This window comes from Cyphellophora europaea, assembly GCF_000365145.1.
Source record: "Cyphellophora europaea CBS 101466 unplaced genomic scaffold supercont1.1, whole genome shotgun sequence".
NCBI lineage: Eukaryota > Fungi > Ascomycota > Eurotiomycetes > Chaetothyriales > Cyphellophoraceae > Cyphellophora > Cyphellophora europaea.
In genome coordinates, this window is record NW_008481797.1 from 150,266 (window position 1) to 168,304 (window position 18,039).

Genomic DNA, 18,039 nt, shown 5'->3' on the forward strand with positions numbered 1-18,039 from the left:
GAAGGCTTCAGAGGCCTCTGGAAGTTTCCGGCCCCTCCTGCTTGAACTTGTTGCCATGTCGACCTGCATCTTCTTCGACCTCCTCATACGCCGCGAGGACCGAGTGGAGCGGTTCAAGAGGCATGTAGCGTCATCGGCCAGGGGCTCATCTAAGTCTTTCCTTGCAGAAAATTGCTCGCGGGTTGTATGCTCGCCTCTTCCACCGTCGGAACTTTTAACGGAGCGCAACAAAGGAACATGGTCCTAACCCGGCGGCCCAGCCGGGATCACGACTTCGACGGTGGTAGGTCTAGATTTGGCAATTCTGGACAGCTCACCCTGCAAGCCTCCCTGGGAGCCGCAGTTCCTGTCGCTTTTCGATCGCGATCTTCAGGCCATGATGCCTGTCCTTAAGAAGACGGTAGCAAATGCACCAGTCTGAAAACAGCAGACCTTGATCACCAAGCACACGTCCCGCGATGTGCGCTTAAAACAAGGACGTATATCTTAAGATGACAAGAGAAGCATTAGTCTTCACTTTCTGTGTCTCGCTCTCTTAAGTAGATGTATCCAGCTGTTAGTTCAGGAGCACTTAGGATCTGTTCGAACTGATCCTGAACTTGAGCATGGTTAAAGAGGTATTGAACAACTCTGACAGCACCCCTCAACGTTACACGAAGAATGGTGTCCAAGATAGGTCCCACGCTTTGTGTCTGTCGATCCGACAGCCCCTCGAACTCGTTGAATATTTCAATGATGAGCCTGCACTGTTCATCTGTCAGCCGAGCTGCATCCTCGGTGGTTCGATGTCCATAATCAGAGCCCCATAGTCGACTTGCAGTACGATGTGCGCAACTTGAAACAAAAAGCTGCCACCCATCGGTCAGCGTGGTGTTGTGGCTCAGAGCTACCACCCACTGGTTCCGATGGTGTTGTGGCTGAGGAGAACCGCTTCGCGTCGGGTAGAACGCTGTTGCTAAGAGCTGCCACCCACATATTACTGTGGTGTTGTAGCTGCGAGCTGCATCTCAGCGCTAAATGAAGGATTCTAAAAAAGGCCGCCGAACAGCCGCATGACCTGAAACCGGATATGCTATTCCATTGGTTAGAGACGTCGACCACGTAAAAGTGTTGGTGTGTCCCAGGGTCAAAGGCATCCCCACCTCCATCAGATCCCACAAAACATCAAGTTCGTCGCTGGTGCTAGAATACACGCGGCACATGAACTGGTTCTGAATGCTTGAAGTTGACGACTGACAGGAGGAAACTGCTTACCCCGCGATTGACAACGATCTAACCTAATTTGGCCATCGGTAAACAAGCCGTGATTTAGGCTGTAGCCGTCACTAAGTCGCAGGCGTGACACGGCGTCTCAACAAGAACACTTTTTCAAGATCGCAACAGGCTTGACATAGAGGAACTTTATACAGCGCTTGAGGAAGCACAAAGGCTGCAGAAGGAGGAACAGCAACTACGAGAGGAGGCTGAAGAGAGAGTATTAATGGAACAGCAACAACGCGAGGTGGTGGACAAGAGAGCTACAACAGAACAGCGATAACGCGAAGAAGAACAGTGATAATGTGAAGAGGTGGAAAGTCGAACGGGTAATATAACTTTCCCAGAGTTCCTCCATTACTACTATAATCACCTCTATCTCAGTCTAACCATTTAAAGCAATTCCAGCCAGTCCACCACGGGCACTCCTGCGAATACTGATAAGAAGCTCTAACCTAACTATATTGTGCCCTGGCATGGCTTTACCACCCACTAGGCCTGTATATAGGATATCTTGATAGAGTCTGATTTTATTAATTAGCGACTCTTTACATTAATGTATACCCTAGAAGAGATAGGCAAGTAGTTAAAATGTAAACAACTAGGCTCTGAGCTAGACCTGTATATTTTCACCAACACTGTTATTAACGGACTGGTTATATTGCTAGTAGATTAGGTATCGCGCGACACAGAGCTCTATTAGCGACTTGGTCTATGTGGTTTAATATATTTTGATAATCATGGCAATATACTGAGCCCTGAGCCACCTACTGAAGGCCTATGTTGGTTAATGTTGTACTGCTAATCACCACAGCTATAAGTACAGCGCAACACGCTTAGGCCAAGTTTGCGCTCCTTATTGTCTAGACCATACAAGACACTATAGCTGAGGGTGGATTAGTTCATGGTATATAGTATTACAGGGACATCTAGAGATGTATACTGGGTGCTAATCTATATCATAGAGTTCAAGGCACTACACAAGTTAATGCTAGGTTATATCAATATAGGGTTAATAACAATAGACCTAGATAATATCATGCATAAACAGCTGGAGGAGGATGTAGAGCACTAATGCTAGTAGTTAGTGGTGGCGGTAATCATGCAATTATTCTCCTACATAATCCAGGCTAGCTTAGAATATAGGTGCGTCTTTACAGGGGTTGCTATGATCTTTGTGTGTGTGCTGGAAGATGATTACACTATAGTTGAGTATATGCTGGTGGTGCTGCACAGGGATATTAGGCTGGAAATAGGGTGGACAGCCAACCTAGAGCAAGCAAATTAACTTTACCTGACAGTGGTGGGCTAGCTATTAGCGTTCAGCTTAAATGCAACCTAGTCCCCTCTCTGTGGTAAGTAATAGTAGCATTCAGTAGAAAATTAGCTGAAGTAGTGGGAGGTATTAGTGGAAGCGGTAGAAGACAGCATTCTTGAGAGTGAAATGCCATTATTAGACTACCAACCTCCTGTCTACAAATAGGACAGCTTGTTAATTTAATCCCCAATCTATTAGCGACTCTATTAACAGCGTTAACACTCCACCCTAGAGTGTAAAGGAAGAGGGCAGCTAACGAGTAGGGATAGTGATGATAATAACGACACTGATGATCAGGGTCTAAGCGGCGCACAGGCAGACACTAAGAACATATCCAGCCAGTCAACTATCCTTGCCCCTTCATGAACCTTAAAGGGATCTCGTGGTGGCAACAAGCACTAGACTAGTTCCCATCACATCTCGCAGCGGCTTACTTCGCTCAAGCAGACCAGACCTCCTAACTTAGGACCGTACTACACAGTGTTATGCCTACAGGGTCTAATTAGTGCCTTCCCACTGGATACCACATATCCGAATCTCCACCTACATCTATACTTGGTCATATATTGTACGCACCACACAATAAACGCCGCCAAATTTTAACGCTAGATATACCGCGTTCTTCGTGAACAACACCACGTGGAAGAGCTGTTCTTCCATAGTTACAAGGGCTTTCTCTACTGTATCTAACTTCTGGACTCTGGCTACACTGTGGTGGCCAAAGGCACCCAGCCTGAATTTATCACTAACCTTTAGCAAGAGGCCAAGATCTATAGACAGCTCAAGGCTATACAAGGCATCTATATCCTGGTCTACCTTAGATTATTCAAGGTCCCTAGACTATTTCATTATCTCAGCACGGTCCTGATTATATATATGCTAGTGCTTAGCTTTAGTAGCAATTCATTGAACCTCTTTACACTCTTGCGGCAGCCTGTTACCATGACTAATAGTCAGCAGCAACAAGCGCTAGCTAGATTAGAGGCGATTCACTCAGTGGGTGTCTTGCATAGCGACGTTGTAATGCGAAACATCTTGTGGGACGTGTGGTCTAACAAGATGTTGTGGCATGATTTTGATCGCGCTGTCATTGTCCAGCGATCACCCCTTACCAAATAATGCACGAACATAGTCAATAGTCAGCGTTCTAGGGATTAAAGGTAGAAGCGGAGTGGTAAGGCGGACCTCGCCAGCCAATTTTATAGTGAGAGGACCAAGGCATAAAGACTGCTCAATACCCATGTTAAGATTAAGGTCTAACACATTTATATGCCATCTTCAATAGGAGAGCTACAACCTGTCTAATAGAAGGCAATAAGCAGTACTGTAGTTATTAAGGCGGGCTCATTAGTGGAAGCACGATTGTACATTGGTCCATGTCAAGGTTCAATAAGGGTCAAACTTTAACGCATTAAGTCAACCTTTCCATCAAGCAACAGGCACAATAACAGCGTTGCTTACTCTCATGTTTACTGTCCTAGAGATGGTTCAGCCACAGGAGTTTAACTGGACATCAGAGAATGCTACCCTCATGTCGCGGGAGCTACATTATCTGCCGAAGGACCAGCTTAGCGCCGGCGCGCACCCGCACGAGTCGGGCCGCAACGCTCGTGATTCCTTTCTGCCAATAGCATGTCATCTAGATCGTGCTTGCGTTCAGACTTAGCACCTGATCTAGTGTTACAAGTATATCTATAGTCAGACCTAGGGCAGAACTGATGAGACACACAGTGCTATAGCAAGATGGTGCAGCATTAAATGCTGTCTATAGGCATTTAAAGGCAGTCAGCAGTTTCCTAAAGACTGATTTATGGTGTAGTCATTAGTCTGATACTTAGTTCTAGCTTCCTTGCTCGCTAGTCCGTGAGCCTCTGATCCCGCCTACACCCTATTCAGACAACTAAACTAGTACACCAGTGTAGTTCAAGTAGTAAATGCCAGTGTCGTGATGGGCATCTCTCTAACCCCCAAAACACCAGAACAATGCGTGGTTAATTCTATCAACCAATTAGCAAGTATACTTGCGTTTTAGAATATGCGACCGCGTAGTGACCACCTCTATATACCTAGCAGGAAAGATAGATCACATTGTGTGGTTTGACTGATCATGCATGTGCTCAAGCAACCACACCTATAATCTTGCGAGGTATCGCGAACCTAAAGCACACACTAGTAGCTATTATTCTGCGAGGTGTATAGAAAGTGGCTGTGCGGCCATTCCCATGACTTCATGAGGTATTGTAAACCTAAAACACGCGCTAGTAGCTATATTTCTGCGAGGTGTATAGCAAGTGGCTGTGCAGCCCCTCCCACGATTTCATGAGACATCGCGAACCTGAAACACACGCTAGTAGCCATTATTCTGCGAGGTGTATTAATTGGCTTCATTGGCCAAGGGATGCGCTTGTCCAGGTTTCAGATTATTCAGCCGCGCTTCGACCGCCTGTACGCACCTCGCAAAACGATGATGGCAGCATGTGTTTCAGTATGTGCGGCCGTACCACCTCCGTATACCACATAAAATGATGGGTGCTGGTGCGTGTTTCAGGATATGCGGCCGCATATCGACCACCTTTGTACACCACGTGAAATGATGGGTGCTAGTGCATGTCTCAGGATATGCGGCCGCGTCTTGACTTCCACACCCATGTTTGGAGCCCAGTAAAGCTTTTCCATAGGTTGGTGATGTCAACCACACGAAACTGTTGCTGAATCTCCGGGTTGAAGGCATGTCCGCCCTCATCATATGTTCTGTATCTCGAGAGCCGACTGTGAAACTGTACGACAGGCAGCCCAGACAACGCACTTCGAGCAGCAGCAGAGCTGTGCGCTCAGAAATACCTCACCATTCAACTCAGCAAGCACAGTCTGATGTTCCATGTCCTTTATAGTACTGCAATCAACTATACTCGAGCGGTGCACGATCGAGTGCGTTTCCTGGTAGGCAAGTTTTTCTGGATTGCTCATACTGCATCGTCGATGCTAGCGCCTCGAATGCCGGCTCCGCCTTGCACAGCCTCAGCCAGGTGCGACTGATGGTCGCTGCTGCCTGCTCAAGCTGGCCAGTCATCTGTTGGTGCGCCTCACAGGAAACGGATTAAACGCCGCCAAGGTACAGTATATGGCGTTGAGGCGGCATGAAAGTCTAACATCATCTTGAATTGGCAGCGAGTGTCATTCGTCAGCCTGGCGCTAATATTCAAGTGATGAGGAATATAATCGGCTCAACATCAGCCTCTACTGTATTTCTGTCCATTCCGCCATATTATGAGTCGATCGCAGGTATAGTACAGCAAGCTAATACAGTCTACCAGGAAGATGTCTCCAGCAGTGATAGCTCCCCCACAGCAGGCCCACCTTGCTGTCAACAGGGTCGCAAACCTTCAATGTGAAATGGAACCCGGCCAGTCATCCTTCTCTTCAGCAAACACCTTAGAGAATGGGCCCCGGCAGATTGGGCGGTGTTGGTTAAGCGACAAGTGCTGGCGGCAGAGCTGGCTGACGAATAAAGGCAACACTGCACGGAAGAAACGGAAGGCTGATTCAGGCCGGAAACGAAGCCCTGGAGATCACTCTACCTTTGGAGAATATGTCAAAACATGTTGTAACATTTCGAGAATGGGTGATAAAGCCTATCCTACAAGCAAGCAACCAAACGCGCGGACCGGATCATTGTATACTGCGCGACAGGAGCGCCTGGATCATGAAGCGGGGCGACCATTGAATCAAGCTGTGCTGGTCTGCTGGGAAGAAGATGGCGCTTATCGTGTCGAGCCTTTGCCACTGCTCAAGCATGGTGCAAAACTAGGTCAACTCTTTGCTCAGATGAGACGTTTGTGGGTAGAATTTGGTCCCTTGTGGGTGCATTACTGGCCCTTCACAACTCTTTGGATCAAAGAGGTGGAAATCACAGCTCCTTATCTGCATGACCGTCATTTCACAGCCGAATTGTTGCAAGTTGGCCCAATTGGAGAAGATTTGGTAGCAGTTAGCAAGACGCTGAAAAGTCTGGGGCCACTTGACAGAGACGGCGACTGTCCCCGAGTAGCTAGTTTGGAGGAACCGTGGGACGACGAGCCTTGCGAGTGCGTTTATTGCAATTTTGAACGGCTCGCGTATCGATATCGAGGCCTCCAGGGGATGTCGGAGTTGACACAGGCTTTTGAACGACCTGATGTCTTCTCTAAGGCCATGGCCACAGTCGCCTTTTCAAGGCAGGAATCAGACATGACTCAATGGTACCGAAGACACTCATACAGTAAGTCAGTCTCGACATTGACTCAATAGAGGATGCTGATTCTAATTTGCAGTAATTTCAATTGCACTGAGTCTGCAATGCATTGGCATGGGTGGCCAAAAGTGGGATATCTTATTCATTACCAAACGCGCCGACCAAAAAATCCTAAAGAGTGGATGGTCGCCGCATCATTGGTCCTAGTAGCGTCAATGCTGGCCTTCGTGACGTTATGGGGAATATGTGCGATTTTGCCAGAGCGTATGCAAAATGGTGGGAACCTGGCCAGTGCGCTTACTGCGCTCCTCATCTCCATTGCATTGCCATGGTGGACCTATCATCACACAGCGCAGACACGCAAAGAAGAGTTGGACGGAAGGGAGCACTGAATACAGCACTCAATAGAACAGCACCGCTTTTGTTCTCACCAAGATTGGTCAGCAGTCTTAGCATGAAACAGCTAGAAAGCAGCGCTGGCGAGGATCAGGCCACACGAAAGAGTAGGCAACAGGGAGATTACTAGCTTGAATAAGGCCGATATAATCTTGAAATAACTCAGATTTTTCTCGGACGAGATACCTTCAAGCAAACAGCCAGGAAAGACAGGAGGTGATCGCCATTGCCTACCAGAGAACCACCCTCTTGCCAAGCTAGTGGAGCAAAGGACCCTGCCCGCAGCGGCTGATCGCCGCTTTCCTAAACTTTATCTTCCCGTGCACGGGCCACAGCGAAGTTCACTCCGTTGTGGCCCGTGCGCATGACAAGGATTATTCCGTGACCGCCCGTGCTATGTTGATGACAGACTCACTCTTCTGCACCGCAACTGTACGACTGTTGAAAGGTTTCAGCATGGCTAAACTCGACTAATTACAGCGGCATGGGAATATTCCCTATTGGTGGTGGGCAGCCGGGTATGGATGGAGGAACGGGAGGAATCTTGCAGAATGGTAGCTAGGCGGTCAAGTTGGACATCATCTAAACAAAAGTCGGCGGGATGCACATAGTTTAAGGAGGCGAGGGTAGTGTCGCCAAGTCAAGCCTTCAATGGTGCACAGAAGCCTCGTACGTGAAGTGGTCTCAACTCATGTATAAAGCAAAAGTGGTTTGAGACGTGGAGGTTTGGATGGTCGGGGCTTGTCCAGCCGTCCTTTGTCACGTGATGATTCCTGGGTTAGCCACTAGCGCAAGGCCTGTTGAATGACATCATGCGCGTGCACGGCTGCTGTGTTCTTCAGTTGCCATCACCTTTGCACTTTCATCTCCTTCACGCGGGCTCCCAACTTACCGTTGGTGAAATCATCTGCCACAGCTTGCGCTGCACAATCACATATCGTAACTGCATCTTCTCCTGCGCCACCACAGATCCATTTACCATGTGGGATGCTCCACCTATACCCTACTTTTGCGATCCGTCCATCCTGCCGGCTCCTTTACCAAGCACTTTAGATATCAGGAACGCAACTTGCACACTCGCAGAAGGCGCTGCCAGAGTCGTCAGGGTCGGGCACCATTTCATCGCCAAGTATGGTTCACAGACAAGCCGCCGAATTCAAGAAGGACTCAACATGATCTTCGTACATCGAAACCTTGAAACGCCTTTACCATTGGTATACGCCATACACGAGGAAGACAATGTCGTCTATCTACTGATGCAGTATGTTGCGGGACAGAGTCTTGAGAGTATCTGGTCTAGTCTTCAAGCGAAAGAACGAGCGTCCATTTTGACAGAGCTAAGAAACATTTTCCGCGAGATCAGGTTACTACCACGACCAATCCCGCTGTTCTATGGCAACGTTTGCTATGGACCCCTCTCATATTTTCTCTTTTGGACGCCAGAACCACAGAAATCAATAAACGGCCCTTTCACGACCGAGAAGGACTTTTGCTCAGGCTTAGTGGAGAGACTTCGCCAAGTACAGACCGGCAATAATCGCCACCCTGCTCGGGTTGACTGGTTTCAGAAACACTTACATTCCTTACTTACGAGTCATCCACCCACCTTCACACATGGCGATATGCAAAAGAAGAACATCATCGTCACCCGGACGCGTACCGGGGATGGAGACGAAAGCAACTTCAAGCTCACATTAATCGACTGGGAGGATGCTGGTTGGTATCCTGACTACTTTGAGTATTTCTCATGTTATACAAGCTTTCTCTGGGATGACAACTGGCCTCAGATGGTTGAGAGTTTTCTCGACCCATATCCGGTCGAGGCACTCGTACTGATGTCGATCTACCACGAAATTTTCATCTAGCTTTGATTGAGTAGACATCTACGAGACCTTCCAATCCTCAGTCTCTGCAAGAAACTGATCTACTGAAGAATCTTTGCTGCCTGCAGTGCTGGGATCGCGCGCTCAACAGTCCATTCAGTACATTTGATCAACCTAGCACGTGGTTCCCCAGGCTGATAGAAGTCCCCGTTCGCCTTGATCGGCTCGTTCTTCATAGTCTTTGGGTTGAACTTCTCCTGCTTTGCTGGAGCAGGCTGTTGAGTGCAGATCTGCTCAATCTGGGCGGCCTTGCTCTCCTTGACCTTACCCAGCAGTTGTTTTGCATGGAAGGTCTGAGAATTCTCAGGCTGAAGCGCTGACTTCTTCTGATAAGCCATCCCAGTCACCAAGTCACCAACATCGTGGTGAATTATGCCGCAAAGTTTTGTCGTCTTTTGTCTCGACGAAGATCTATCAACACTTGCGTTCATATCATTTTAATGGTGGGCACCCCACTGACCACAGTGTGATATCTTGGTTGTGGCATATCCGGATCTTGTATGGCTAGGCGATACTGGACCATGTAGACATTGAACGAGTTTTCTTGAGGCATGTTTCTCCTGGCACAGCTGTCTGAAGTATTGAAAACATCTGAGAATTTCGAGGGACTTCCAGCCTTATATACGATAGCGAAACGCCAAACCGCGATGCTCGTGACTGGGCAAGGCCCGGGCGGCTAGAAACCGCAACGTCAAAAGTGTGGCTCGAAGCGATCTTTCTGCAAACCACGTTCATTGGTGGCCAAAAAGTGGGCGGGCCGTCCTTAAGACCCGGCGGGAGCAACCCTAGTCAACAAACCTCAACTCGCGATAAGCCCGGGGAGCCAGCCAATATCTGGGTACCGCCGTGAATTGGGTGGCATAGTTGAAGATCCCTGCGCTCCACATCGCCTTTCTTTGTGTTGTCGCCTTGCTCGAGGGAAAGTGGTTCGCAGCTCATTCAGGCGAGGTCGTCCCTTTACGTTCGGGGCAGACAACAGAATGCCAAGATTTTCCCCGCCCTCCGCAAGCACGTCTTTGGTGGCTCCTAGCCTTTCTAGCCTCCGCTTCATGGGACTTCACGTTTGCAGTTCCCGTGCTCTGTTCGCCCAGGCCATGCTTTCGCGCTCGCATTCGCATTATGATACCTGTGGAAGTTTGGCAAGGAACTGATTATCTGGCATTCCACGAGAACGCCATTCTCCTCGACGTCAAGCTGCGATCTCAAGGCGACCCCGTCAGAGCTGCCATTCACGACCACCACCACGTTGAACCTCAAGATGGCCTTACTCCTCTTCTTGTGCACAGCGTCCTCGACGACTTTGCTCTTGTGGTATCCAGCAAAGAAGGCAAAGATAATGTTTCCGCGGTCTGCATGGAATATAATGAAGAGCTTCGTACAATAACCTTTCGTGTTACAAGCAATGATGGTATTTTAGAGCCAAAACTCACAGATCTACAAGGACTCCTGCAACTAATTACGAAGAATACTAACTTTAGAACTGAGCAACAACATGAGGAAGCCCTGACTCTTATCCTACAACAATACTCTACTGTATTCTTAAAACATGTTAGCAAGTTCTTGAATGAGCTTAAACAGGCCTGATGCCCTCCAGACAAACATCTGTGCTTCCCTGCATTTTCCTTTCAAGATGGTATTATAGAGTCAGCGGCGGACATAGAACATCTAGGACTGTACACTAGCGCGAGTCACCCAGCATATATACAGCTTAAGTCTAAACATCTACATACTCTACAGAGGCTCTCAACCAATTTAGCCACATTAAAAACGCAACTAGACATTTCAAGTATAAAACTGTTGACAAAAGCTGCCTACAATGTCCAGTGGTCTAGCTTGTTTGCTTAGCTACTGCAGCATAATCTACTTGCCAGCTAGAAACCCATAGCTGTACAAATGATGACTCACCATCTAAAAGAATGACTAGGCAAGATGTTAAGAATATAGAGAGCTGCAATAACTCTCACAGCATTTAGATCAGCAATACTGACTTACAAATTCATAGTCAATATCTCTTGTCTGCCTGCTTTAACACGGACTGTTTACAAGTTACATAAACGGACACCTGCGCAGCTATGAAATCGTGGTGGTCAACACTTCCAATCATGTAATACTGGCCGACTAAAGGGAAAACTTGAACAATGGTAGAGCTATCACCTACATTGTGAGATGCAGCTTGTCATCTTCTACCAGGAAAACCCCTATCTACAACTATAAAGTCGCTACATTAGCTACAATAAACTGGCATATTACTTATGTTATCAGTTTATCACCATCCAGGGACAGTTTTAGGTTAAAGGATGTCACCAGGGGCTTTACTCGTTGTGGACAGTGCCTCTTGTTGTCAACTTTCAGCAGCAAGAACACGCTGATAACTTTACCAACGCGTTAAGACAACTAGCGCATACTCTCGAAAGAAAAGTGGACGCGATTCGCAAAGCGTCCCACTCGCACTGGAAGTATAGGACTAATTACGAATCCACTGCTAACTTATCTCGCATTTCTCTCAAGTGGCTGAACACGACAGGCGCAGTAGCCACAGCTGTAAAGAAGCCTTTTAACATCAGCAAACCTGGACAGCTTTCTCGGGCAGCAATTCTGGGTACAAGCCATAATTCTTTGAACAGACTTGAAACAGCTAACGCAGTACACATCTTGAGGGATGGACTAGCAATGCAATCAGCTCAGTTTGAAGCACTCAATCGCATACCGTCTCCAGTGTCCAGCACTTCCCCAGCTAGCGGCAACCCTAAACATTAATCAGATGAGCAGTCGCCGTGGAAACTCAAAGCGCCTGTGCCAACTTCAACAAGCAGAAACACATACACAGTAGCGGCAATCCCGACAGTTTCTCCTTTATTACACGTCAAGACGGATAACAAACATGGTTCAATGATACTGTGTTCTCAGGAGAAAGCGCCTGCGAAGTTTTCATGTGAGATCGGACATGCAGGTCTGATATCAGAATCAGTCCCAACAAGGCCTGAAGCCCAGAAGAGTGCCTCAAAGTACCAGGATGAAGCTGCAGTAGAAGAGTGTGTACAAATGCACGTGGTTTCTCGTATGCAGTTTTTAAGAGACTGACAAACCTTCAGAACAAACTCACCTACACAAAGACTGTCAGAGGCTCAAGCTTTTACGGACCTCTTTTATGGGCAGAAAGATGCTGCTGCCCATAACATTAGAGATCATGAAAGTCAAACCTCCGACACGCCGTCCAAATCTGACATGCATAAAGAACAATCAACAGCTCAATTCAGCATGCCACATTTGGACGGCGTGCGTCAAATATTCGACTTTCATGACATGGGTCTCTTCCTTGAAGTTAAGTGTCCAGGAAGCTCACAACCTAGTGTCGTGCAGTGTTCAAGACCGGGGAGCTCTAATGTCACTCCGGTTGTTCAGGTAGATAAAATTCAGCCCGGAGAGGTCCTTAAAATTGACATGGGCGAGGACTTCTCCAAGCCCCGAACAATTTTGCTTACAAAGCGTAGCAACAACGGAGTTCTGCACTGGTGGGAGTGCTGTTGGAATAATTGATGAGCGGAGAGAAACATGGGATACACTGCATGAAGAGTTGGTAAAGGATAGGAAGAGATTCCAATTTGCAGAAATTTCAAAGTGCGGGCAATCATTGCCAAGCCCAAGTATTCACCTACCAAAGAACTTTGTTTGTTCGGACCAGGAAGTTTGAAGCACGTGAGGTCGATCACGTGTTTAACATCGAGAGTAATCGCAATAGAGATTGAGGATCGTAACGCAGTAGGGAATCCCTCTAACCCTGGGTACACCACGACACTTCGTGGTCAAAAATGTTGGCCAATCATGCTGTTAGTCTACGTTTTAGATGATGCGACCGTCGGCAGGCCACCTTCTGTATAGAGTACCTCGTAATGCTGTGGGAGGCAATGAATAGATCACCTAGCCAATCACAATACAAGCTTCCACCCACTAATATGTGGAGGTGTCTAGAGATGATCTTCATGTACCTCACCTCATATGTATCTCCCATTATTCTACGAGGTGTAGAAATGGCCGACATCTGGCGGCATATAGTATCCTGAAACGCAAATATCCTTGTCTATTGGTCGATGGAATCATCCACAGACTGTTGTGGTGTGCTGTCGGGGTCAGAGGGCGCGCCCTCGAGAGCCAGCTTTTTCAACCTCAAGCGAACAAGCGCCAATACCGCACCGAGTGATTGTCATCTTCACTATTTTGCTGAGCAGGATTGATACTGTATGTCGTGAGATGATCACACAATCATTGGCTCAGGTGGCCTGACTCGACAATAAAACACTTAACCATGAGCCCACCATTGACGATATTGTGGCGAATCTATGAACAAAGACCGCTGAATCGATGGATTCCATGCTAAGTCATGCTAAGGACGATTCTACCTATCCGGGAGATTTGTCACAGTACAGTACATAAGGCAGCGACAGCGATTTACCTAGACAATACTGCAGCCTGTTTCAGATGCGACTTGTGACGCTCTCGAATTCAAGCATGCATTTCAGAAATCGCATTCCTCCTTTGGGCGAAGACTTCAGAAGACCCTGCATATTTCCTGCTCCCGCTACTTGTAATTGCCGCCATGTCGAGATGTATCTTCTTTGACCTCCTCCTGTGCGGTAAGTAATAAGTAGATTGATTCAAGAGACGCGCACCATCATCTGCCTGGGGCTCAGCCAAGTTCTTGAGTGGAGGGACTTGCTTGCAGGTGCTGTGCTCGTCTCCTCCATCATCAGACCTCTAAACGCTGTGTATAAGTGGCACATCATCCCATCCTGGCGGCCTGTCTGGGATGAGTATCTCAATGGTCGTGGGTCTGAGCTTGGCACTTCTGGACCGCTCCCCCAGCAAGCCTGCCTGGCGTCGATCGTATTGCTTTTGCACGTACTCAGGCGATTGAGGCTTTCCGCGCAAAGATGACGACGACGCCGACGGCGAGGAAGATGCAAGTCTGTCCAGTGCTGTTGGAGGCGCATTGTTCACAGTCAAAGGGGCACCCGCCTCTCCGTAACTGCCATTGCTATCGCCTTCTTTCGTCAAATCATGTTCTTCTCGACCAGGACGTGGCGATGATGGTTCAGGAAATGAGTCAGTGATTGATGGCGTGGGACTTTCTTCGGAGGCTGTCCAAGCTGAACTGCATGACGATGACCTGCTACGGCTAAGCTGAGAGCGTTTTGCAGTAGAGCTTGCCTCATGGACAGCAGCACCAGCATGCCTTCTCTTGACTCCTCCAATTGCGCCTCTAACTGTAACATCCAGCGGAGGAATCAGGTGGATATCAGACTGATGGGCAAGATAGTCGGCCATTAACGAGAACTCCAACAACTCCGTACAGCGCAGATGGGCACACCTATACTGTCCCAGTCACAGTCCATGGATATGCTCGTCCACATAAGCTTTCCAAGCGGTAACATTAAGAAACTGTGTCAATTCTTTAGCACCTTCACCAGCCGTTCCAGTCTTACTGATGCAATCTAGACACCATGCCGGCCGCAGAACTGTGCCGTAAAACATGGCCAGGCTGCATTTGAGAGGCATATTCTGACTGTGCTGTTTAGTATGCTCTTGCCACGCGTCCACATAGTTAATCCATAGGAAGCAAAGAAAGCAGAACTCAGAATAGCCACCAATATTCTCAGATCTTTACTTGCGGCAGTGGTAGACGTGGCGCCACCACTCCTGGTTCTTGATTTCAGAACGAGTTGCACCGCAAGTGTCACAGTAGGAGGATGACTTGTTAAGCTCAACGCAGTATATGCCAGAGTTCTGAGAGGAGTAGATTGTCACCAAATCATTCATCAGCAGAATACCCTCGGCATCTCTCAAGGATCCTGTCTAAAAGAGGCTGTTAGCTAATTAATCTCGCTCAGGCATTAAACGTCAGGCTTATTAAAAGTCAGACTCATAAGCATAGTGGTCCAGTCCACTTGCCTCTTTAATTCCATCACAACGATCAGTACAAAGTAGGGAGTCTTACTGCTAACAACAATCACCATATATCTTCTAACGCGCTTGCCAATCAACCGTGCCACTGTCGTCCTGAGGTGCTGATTCAATTTCAACCATTTAATGTTTCAGCCGTAAGGGTACTTCTGGTTGAAATTAGTAGTCGCGGTGGATAGAGTAGCCACGGAAGAGTTCGTGCAGCTCAGGCAGTTGTTGATGCTTGAGTCCAAAGTAAGTAGCTTGTCCATTAACGGTGGAAATAGCATTCTAATAGTAGCCGCTGTATGTGTTAGCATTCCAATAATCTACATGCCGCATCTACTTGTTAATGGAATAGCCACGACCTACAAACATTAGTGACAGGCCTTCTCATGGCAACATCCACCAACTTACAATCCACTTGTAAGAGTGCCTCCCAACAGATAGCGCCAGGGGTCAGCCAGTCGCGAAACCCCGTCCACTAGCCGAGAAGTCCAAGAGCCTCAACAAGCAAGGTCGCTGGTTTGGTTTCATCGCCGGACGTTACGCTACATCAGGCGAAGATATGTTGGTCAAGCACATCCTCTGTGTAGTTCAAACAGAGGAAGTTGCGTTCTAGGGGCTGGGTCACTACATAGATATCAGACCAGCTATTAAAGTGGCGCAACCCTCGTACAGCCAGAACTCCCACCATGAAAAACGCAATAGTGTTGTAGTAAAATGGCAGGTTGACCAACTCATAGAGGAGGTGTTCTGGCCTGGAATCGTCAGCATCGCCGCGCATGTATGGCCGAGGCTGACTAACTGTTGGCGAGGTAAGTTGGCGAGTCCTTTGGTGTGATTGCGACACAGATCAATCACCAGCTGCGGCTGTGAACAGTCTTCGAACCAGACTTGGTACAGAAGCGTATCCTGAATGGTTAGTACAATACGGATCTGCAGTTTCAAGAGGAGACTACTGACACGATATCGCAGATTCATCACATATTCAGCCGACCAAGCTAACGTTCCAATATGTAACAGCATCATCAGGTGCAGCCCAACCCGATATACCTCGCAGCGAAAGTTATACCAGTCGTTCTGCCATAGCTGCCACACACAGGCCTGGAAGTCAGTCAGGGTGAAGTTACGCGTGGGCCGACGTGTAGTGCACAGATTCAGCCAGTTATTATCTCCACCATAAATCAACTATGCCACAGTCAGCGTCTCATATGTTAGGTGAGGTGAGGTCTGTCCAACACTGACCGTCTTGATGGTGTTCTAAATACTCTTGGAGAAGATGTCTCCCATACGTCAATGCCACACCAACATAAAGCTCTTCCAGCAGGTGTACATCAAATCCTGTGTGATACGCTGGATCTTATCCGTATCTGAGGAGGGAGCGGGTAGGCGCCCTTTCCTTCCATCCGCATACCACTTTAGGAACGTCTTCAGCGTCGTCACGTCCAGTGGCGAGGCGTTGCCGTCAAAATTTAATGCGAACCTGCCCCACCTGTCAGTGGGCAATTCAGCCAGACTCTAGTCTCACCACGGACAGATCCCATTCTTGCAGCATGCGATCATAGGCTGCACTGGTCAAGGGCCGGACCGGCTTCTGAACGAGGTCTGCGGTGGCAGTTGCAGCCCAGATGTGGAAACTACGGTCTTCACGCAGGCGAGCTTGCCGTGCCCGCCTTTTGACCAATGTTCCGTCTTTCATTGTAGCCACAGCGTTCCTCGCTTAACAGTACGAACTGGAGCAGTATGAGGGAATGTCGAGGAAGAAGAAAGAGAGTCAACACAAAAGAAGATGAGACTACGACTAGCTTTGACTACAAATAGCCTTGGCAGCCCCTTCATTCTATCAGAAACGGAGGCTGACGTCAACCCGTTGGGATCCTGCAGCAGCTTTGGGTGAGTAGCAACGGGACGTGGTTAACGAGATCTAGTGGATGACCCAAGATTCAGTGGGCCACATCCCCTTCGTCTTGTCACACGGTTTTGGTACGTTCGCTCAGGCGCTGTAGCCGTGCCGACAGGGCACTCTGCGGTCGACTGACCGTCGTCCATGGCCACCGCGGTAGGTGCACCACACCCTCTCAGCAGGGCCACTGAATCAGGTGGCATTTCAACATTCTTTCCTTGTTGTGGCTCCAGTTTATGGTGACCGGTCTTCCGTGCCACGCCCGCCGTGCTCTACGTGAAGCCGTCTGCCACTGACCTGCTGAGGCATCGGCGGCAAGCTTGCCAAGACTACCGCAATGTGTCACGGTATCGGCGTCAGCGTAAGGTGTCTACCGCGTCTTCTGAGGGTGGGCCGATCGAGACTGCGACGGCGCAATTCCACAGTACAGTTGCAAAAGCTGTGGCAGTAATGATGATACATATCCAAGCATGTCCTAAGTAGTACTTGGCTGTGCCACGATGGTGGAAAGACTTGCATCTTCAACTTGATAGTATAGCCACAAAATGATGCTTAAAGACCCATTCTCTGGAATTCTATACCTCTACATCCGAGTCCGTATTCGAACATTGAACGAGGAGTATGCACGTCTAGAACGTGATGGTTGTGAACGACACAATCTTCCAGCCGGCGTCTACCAGGATTGTTGTCCCTGCGATGCTAGGTTGTTTTATCTCTATGATCGCCTAGAAGAGTCTTATCAGGGATACGTGAAGAAGCAGCAATTCTTTGGATTCTTTAAATGGCTGAAATGGTATTCGAGGTCTAGCCGTAAGTTCTGTCTACCATCTAAAGTTATATCTAACGATGTAGCCTCCCATGCGGCTTTTCCTGAAGGGGCTCTTGAGGTTTTCAATCAGGATAATATTGACCATAGGCCGTGGCAGCAGTATAAAATCCCTTTCCACTGCGGTCACGGGAAATTTATCTGGCCACTCAGGGACTACGGAGAATGAAAGTTCCGTGGGTAAGTTTCTATCCATTGGGAAACTCGTAAGGAGTAATAATTACTTACCCTAGAAGTTCTCAATTTATCGGCGTTTTTAACCTTGTCAGGATTGAGAAGCTTGGCTGC

General features: G+C 48.2%; 5 protein-coding genes across 5 annotated transcripts; 3 read left to right on the forward strand and 2 right to left on the reverse strand.

Moving 5' to 3' along the window:
• Window positions 1-3,331: 3,331 nt before the first annotated feature.
• Window positions 3,332-3,685, forward strand: HMPREF1541_00025 (uncharacterized protein; the record flags this gene model as incomplete). Its single annotated transcript, XM_008712334.1, has 1 exon — window positions 3,332-3,685. A coding segment is annotated over one exon (354 nt), but the record flags the coding sequence as incomplete, so codon positions are not given.
• Window positions 3,686-8,179: 4,494 nt separating this feature from the next.
• HMPREF1541_00026 (uncharacterized protein) lies at window positions 8,180-9,064 on the forward strand (the record flags this gene model as incomplete). Its single annotated transcript, XM_008712335.1, has 1 exon — window positions 8,180-9,064. One exon carries the CDS (start codon window positions 8,180-8,182, stop codon window positions 9,062-9,064), a length of 885 nt encoding a protein of 294 aa, XP_008710557.1.
• Window positions 9,065-9,123: 59 nt separating this feature from the next.
• HMPREF1541_00027 (uncharacterized protein) lies at window positions 9,124-9,635 on the reverse strand (the record flags this gene model as incomplete). Its single annotated transcript, XM_008712336.1, has 2 exons — window positions 9,124-9,474; window positions 9,543-9,635. 2 exons carry the CDS (start codon window positions 9,633-9,635, stop codon window positions 9,124-9,126), a joined length of 444 nt encoding a protein of 147 aa, XP_008710558.1.
• A 2,607-nt stretch (window positions 9,636-12,242) lies between these two features.
• Window positions 12,243-12,488, forward strand: HMPREF1541_00028 (uncharacterized protein; the record flags this gene model as incomplete). The annotated part of the gene is made up of 1 exon (XM_008712337.1): window positions 12,243-12,488. The coding sequence occupies one exon, from the start codon at window positions 12,243-12,245 to the stop codon at window positions 12,486-12,488; it is 246 nt and encodes an 81-aa protein (XP_008710559.1).
• Window positions 12,489-14,740: 2,252 nt separating this feature from the next.
• Window positions 14,741-16,721, reverse strand: HMPREF1541_00029 (uncharacterized protein; the record flags this gene model as incomplete). Its single annotated transcript, XM_008712338.1, has 6 exons — window positions 14,741-14,932; window positions 15,699-15,780; window positions 15,828-15,934; window positions 16,076-16,210; window positions 16,328-16,505; window positions 16,558-16,721. 6 exons carry the CDS (start codon window positions 16,719-16,721, stop codon window positions 14,741-14,743), a joined length of 858 nt encoding a protein of 285 aa, XP_008710560.1.
• Window positions 16,722-18,039: the final 1,318 nt, after the last annotated feature.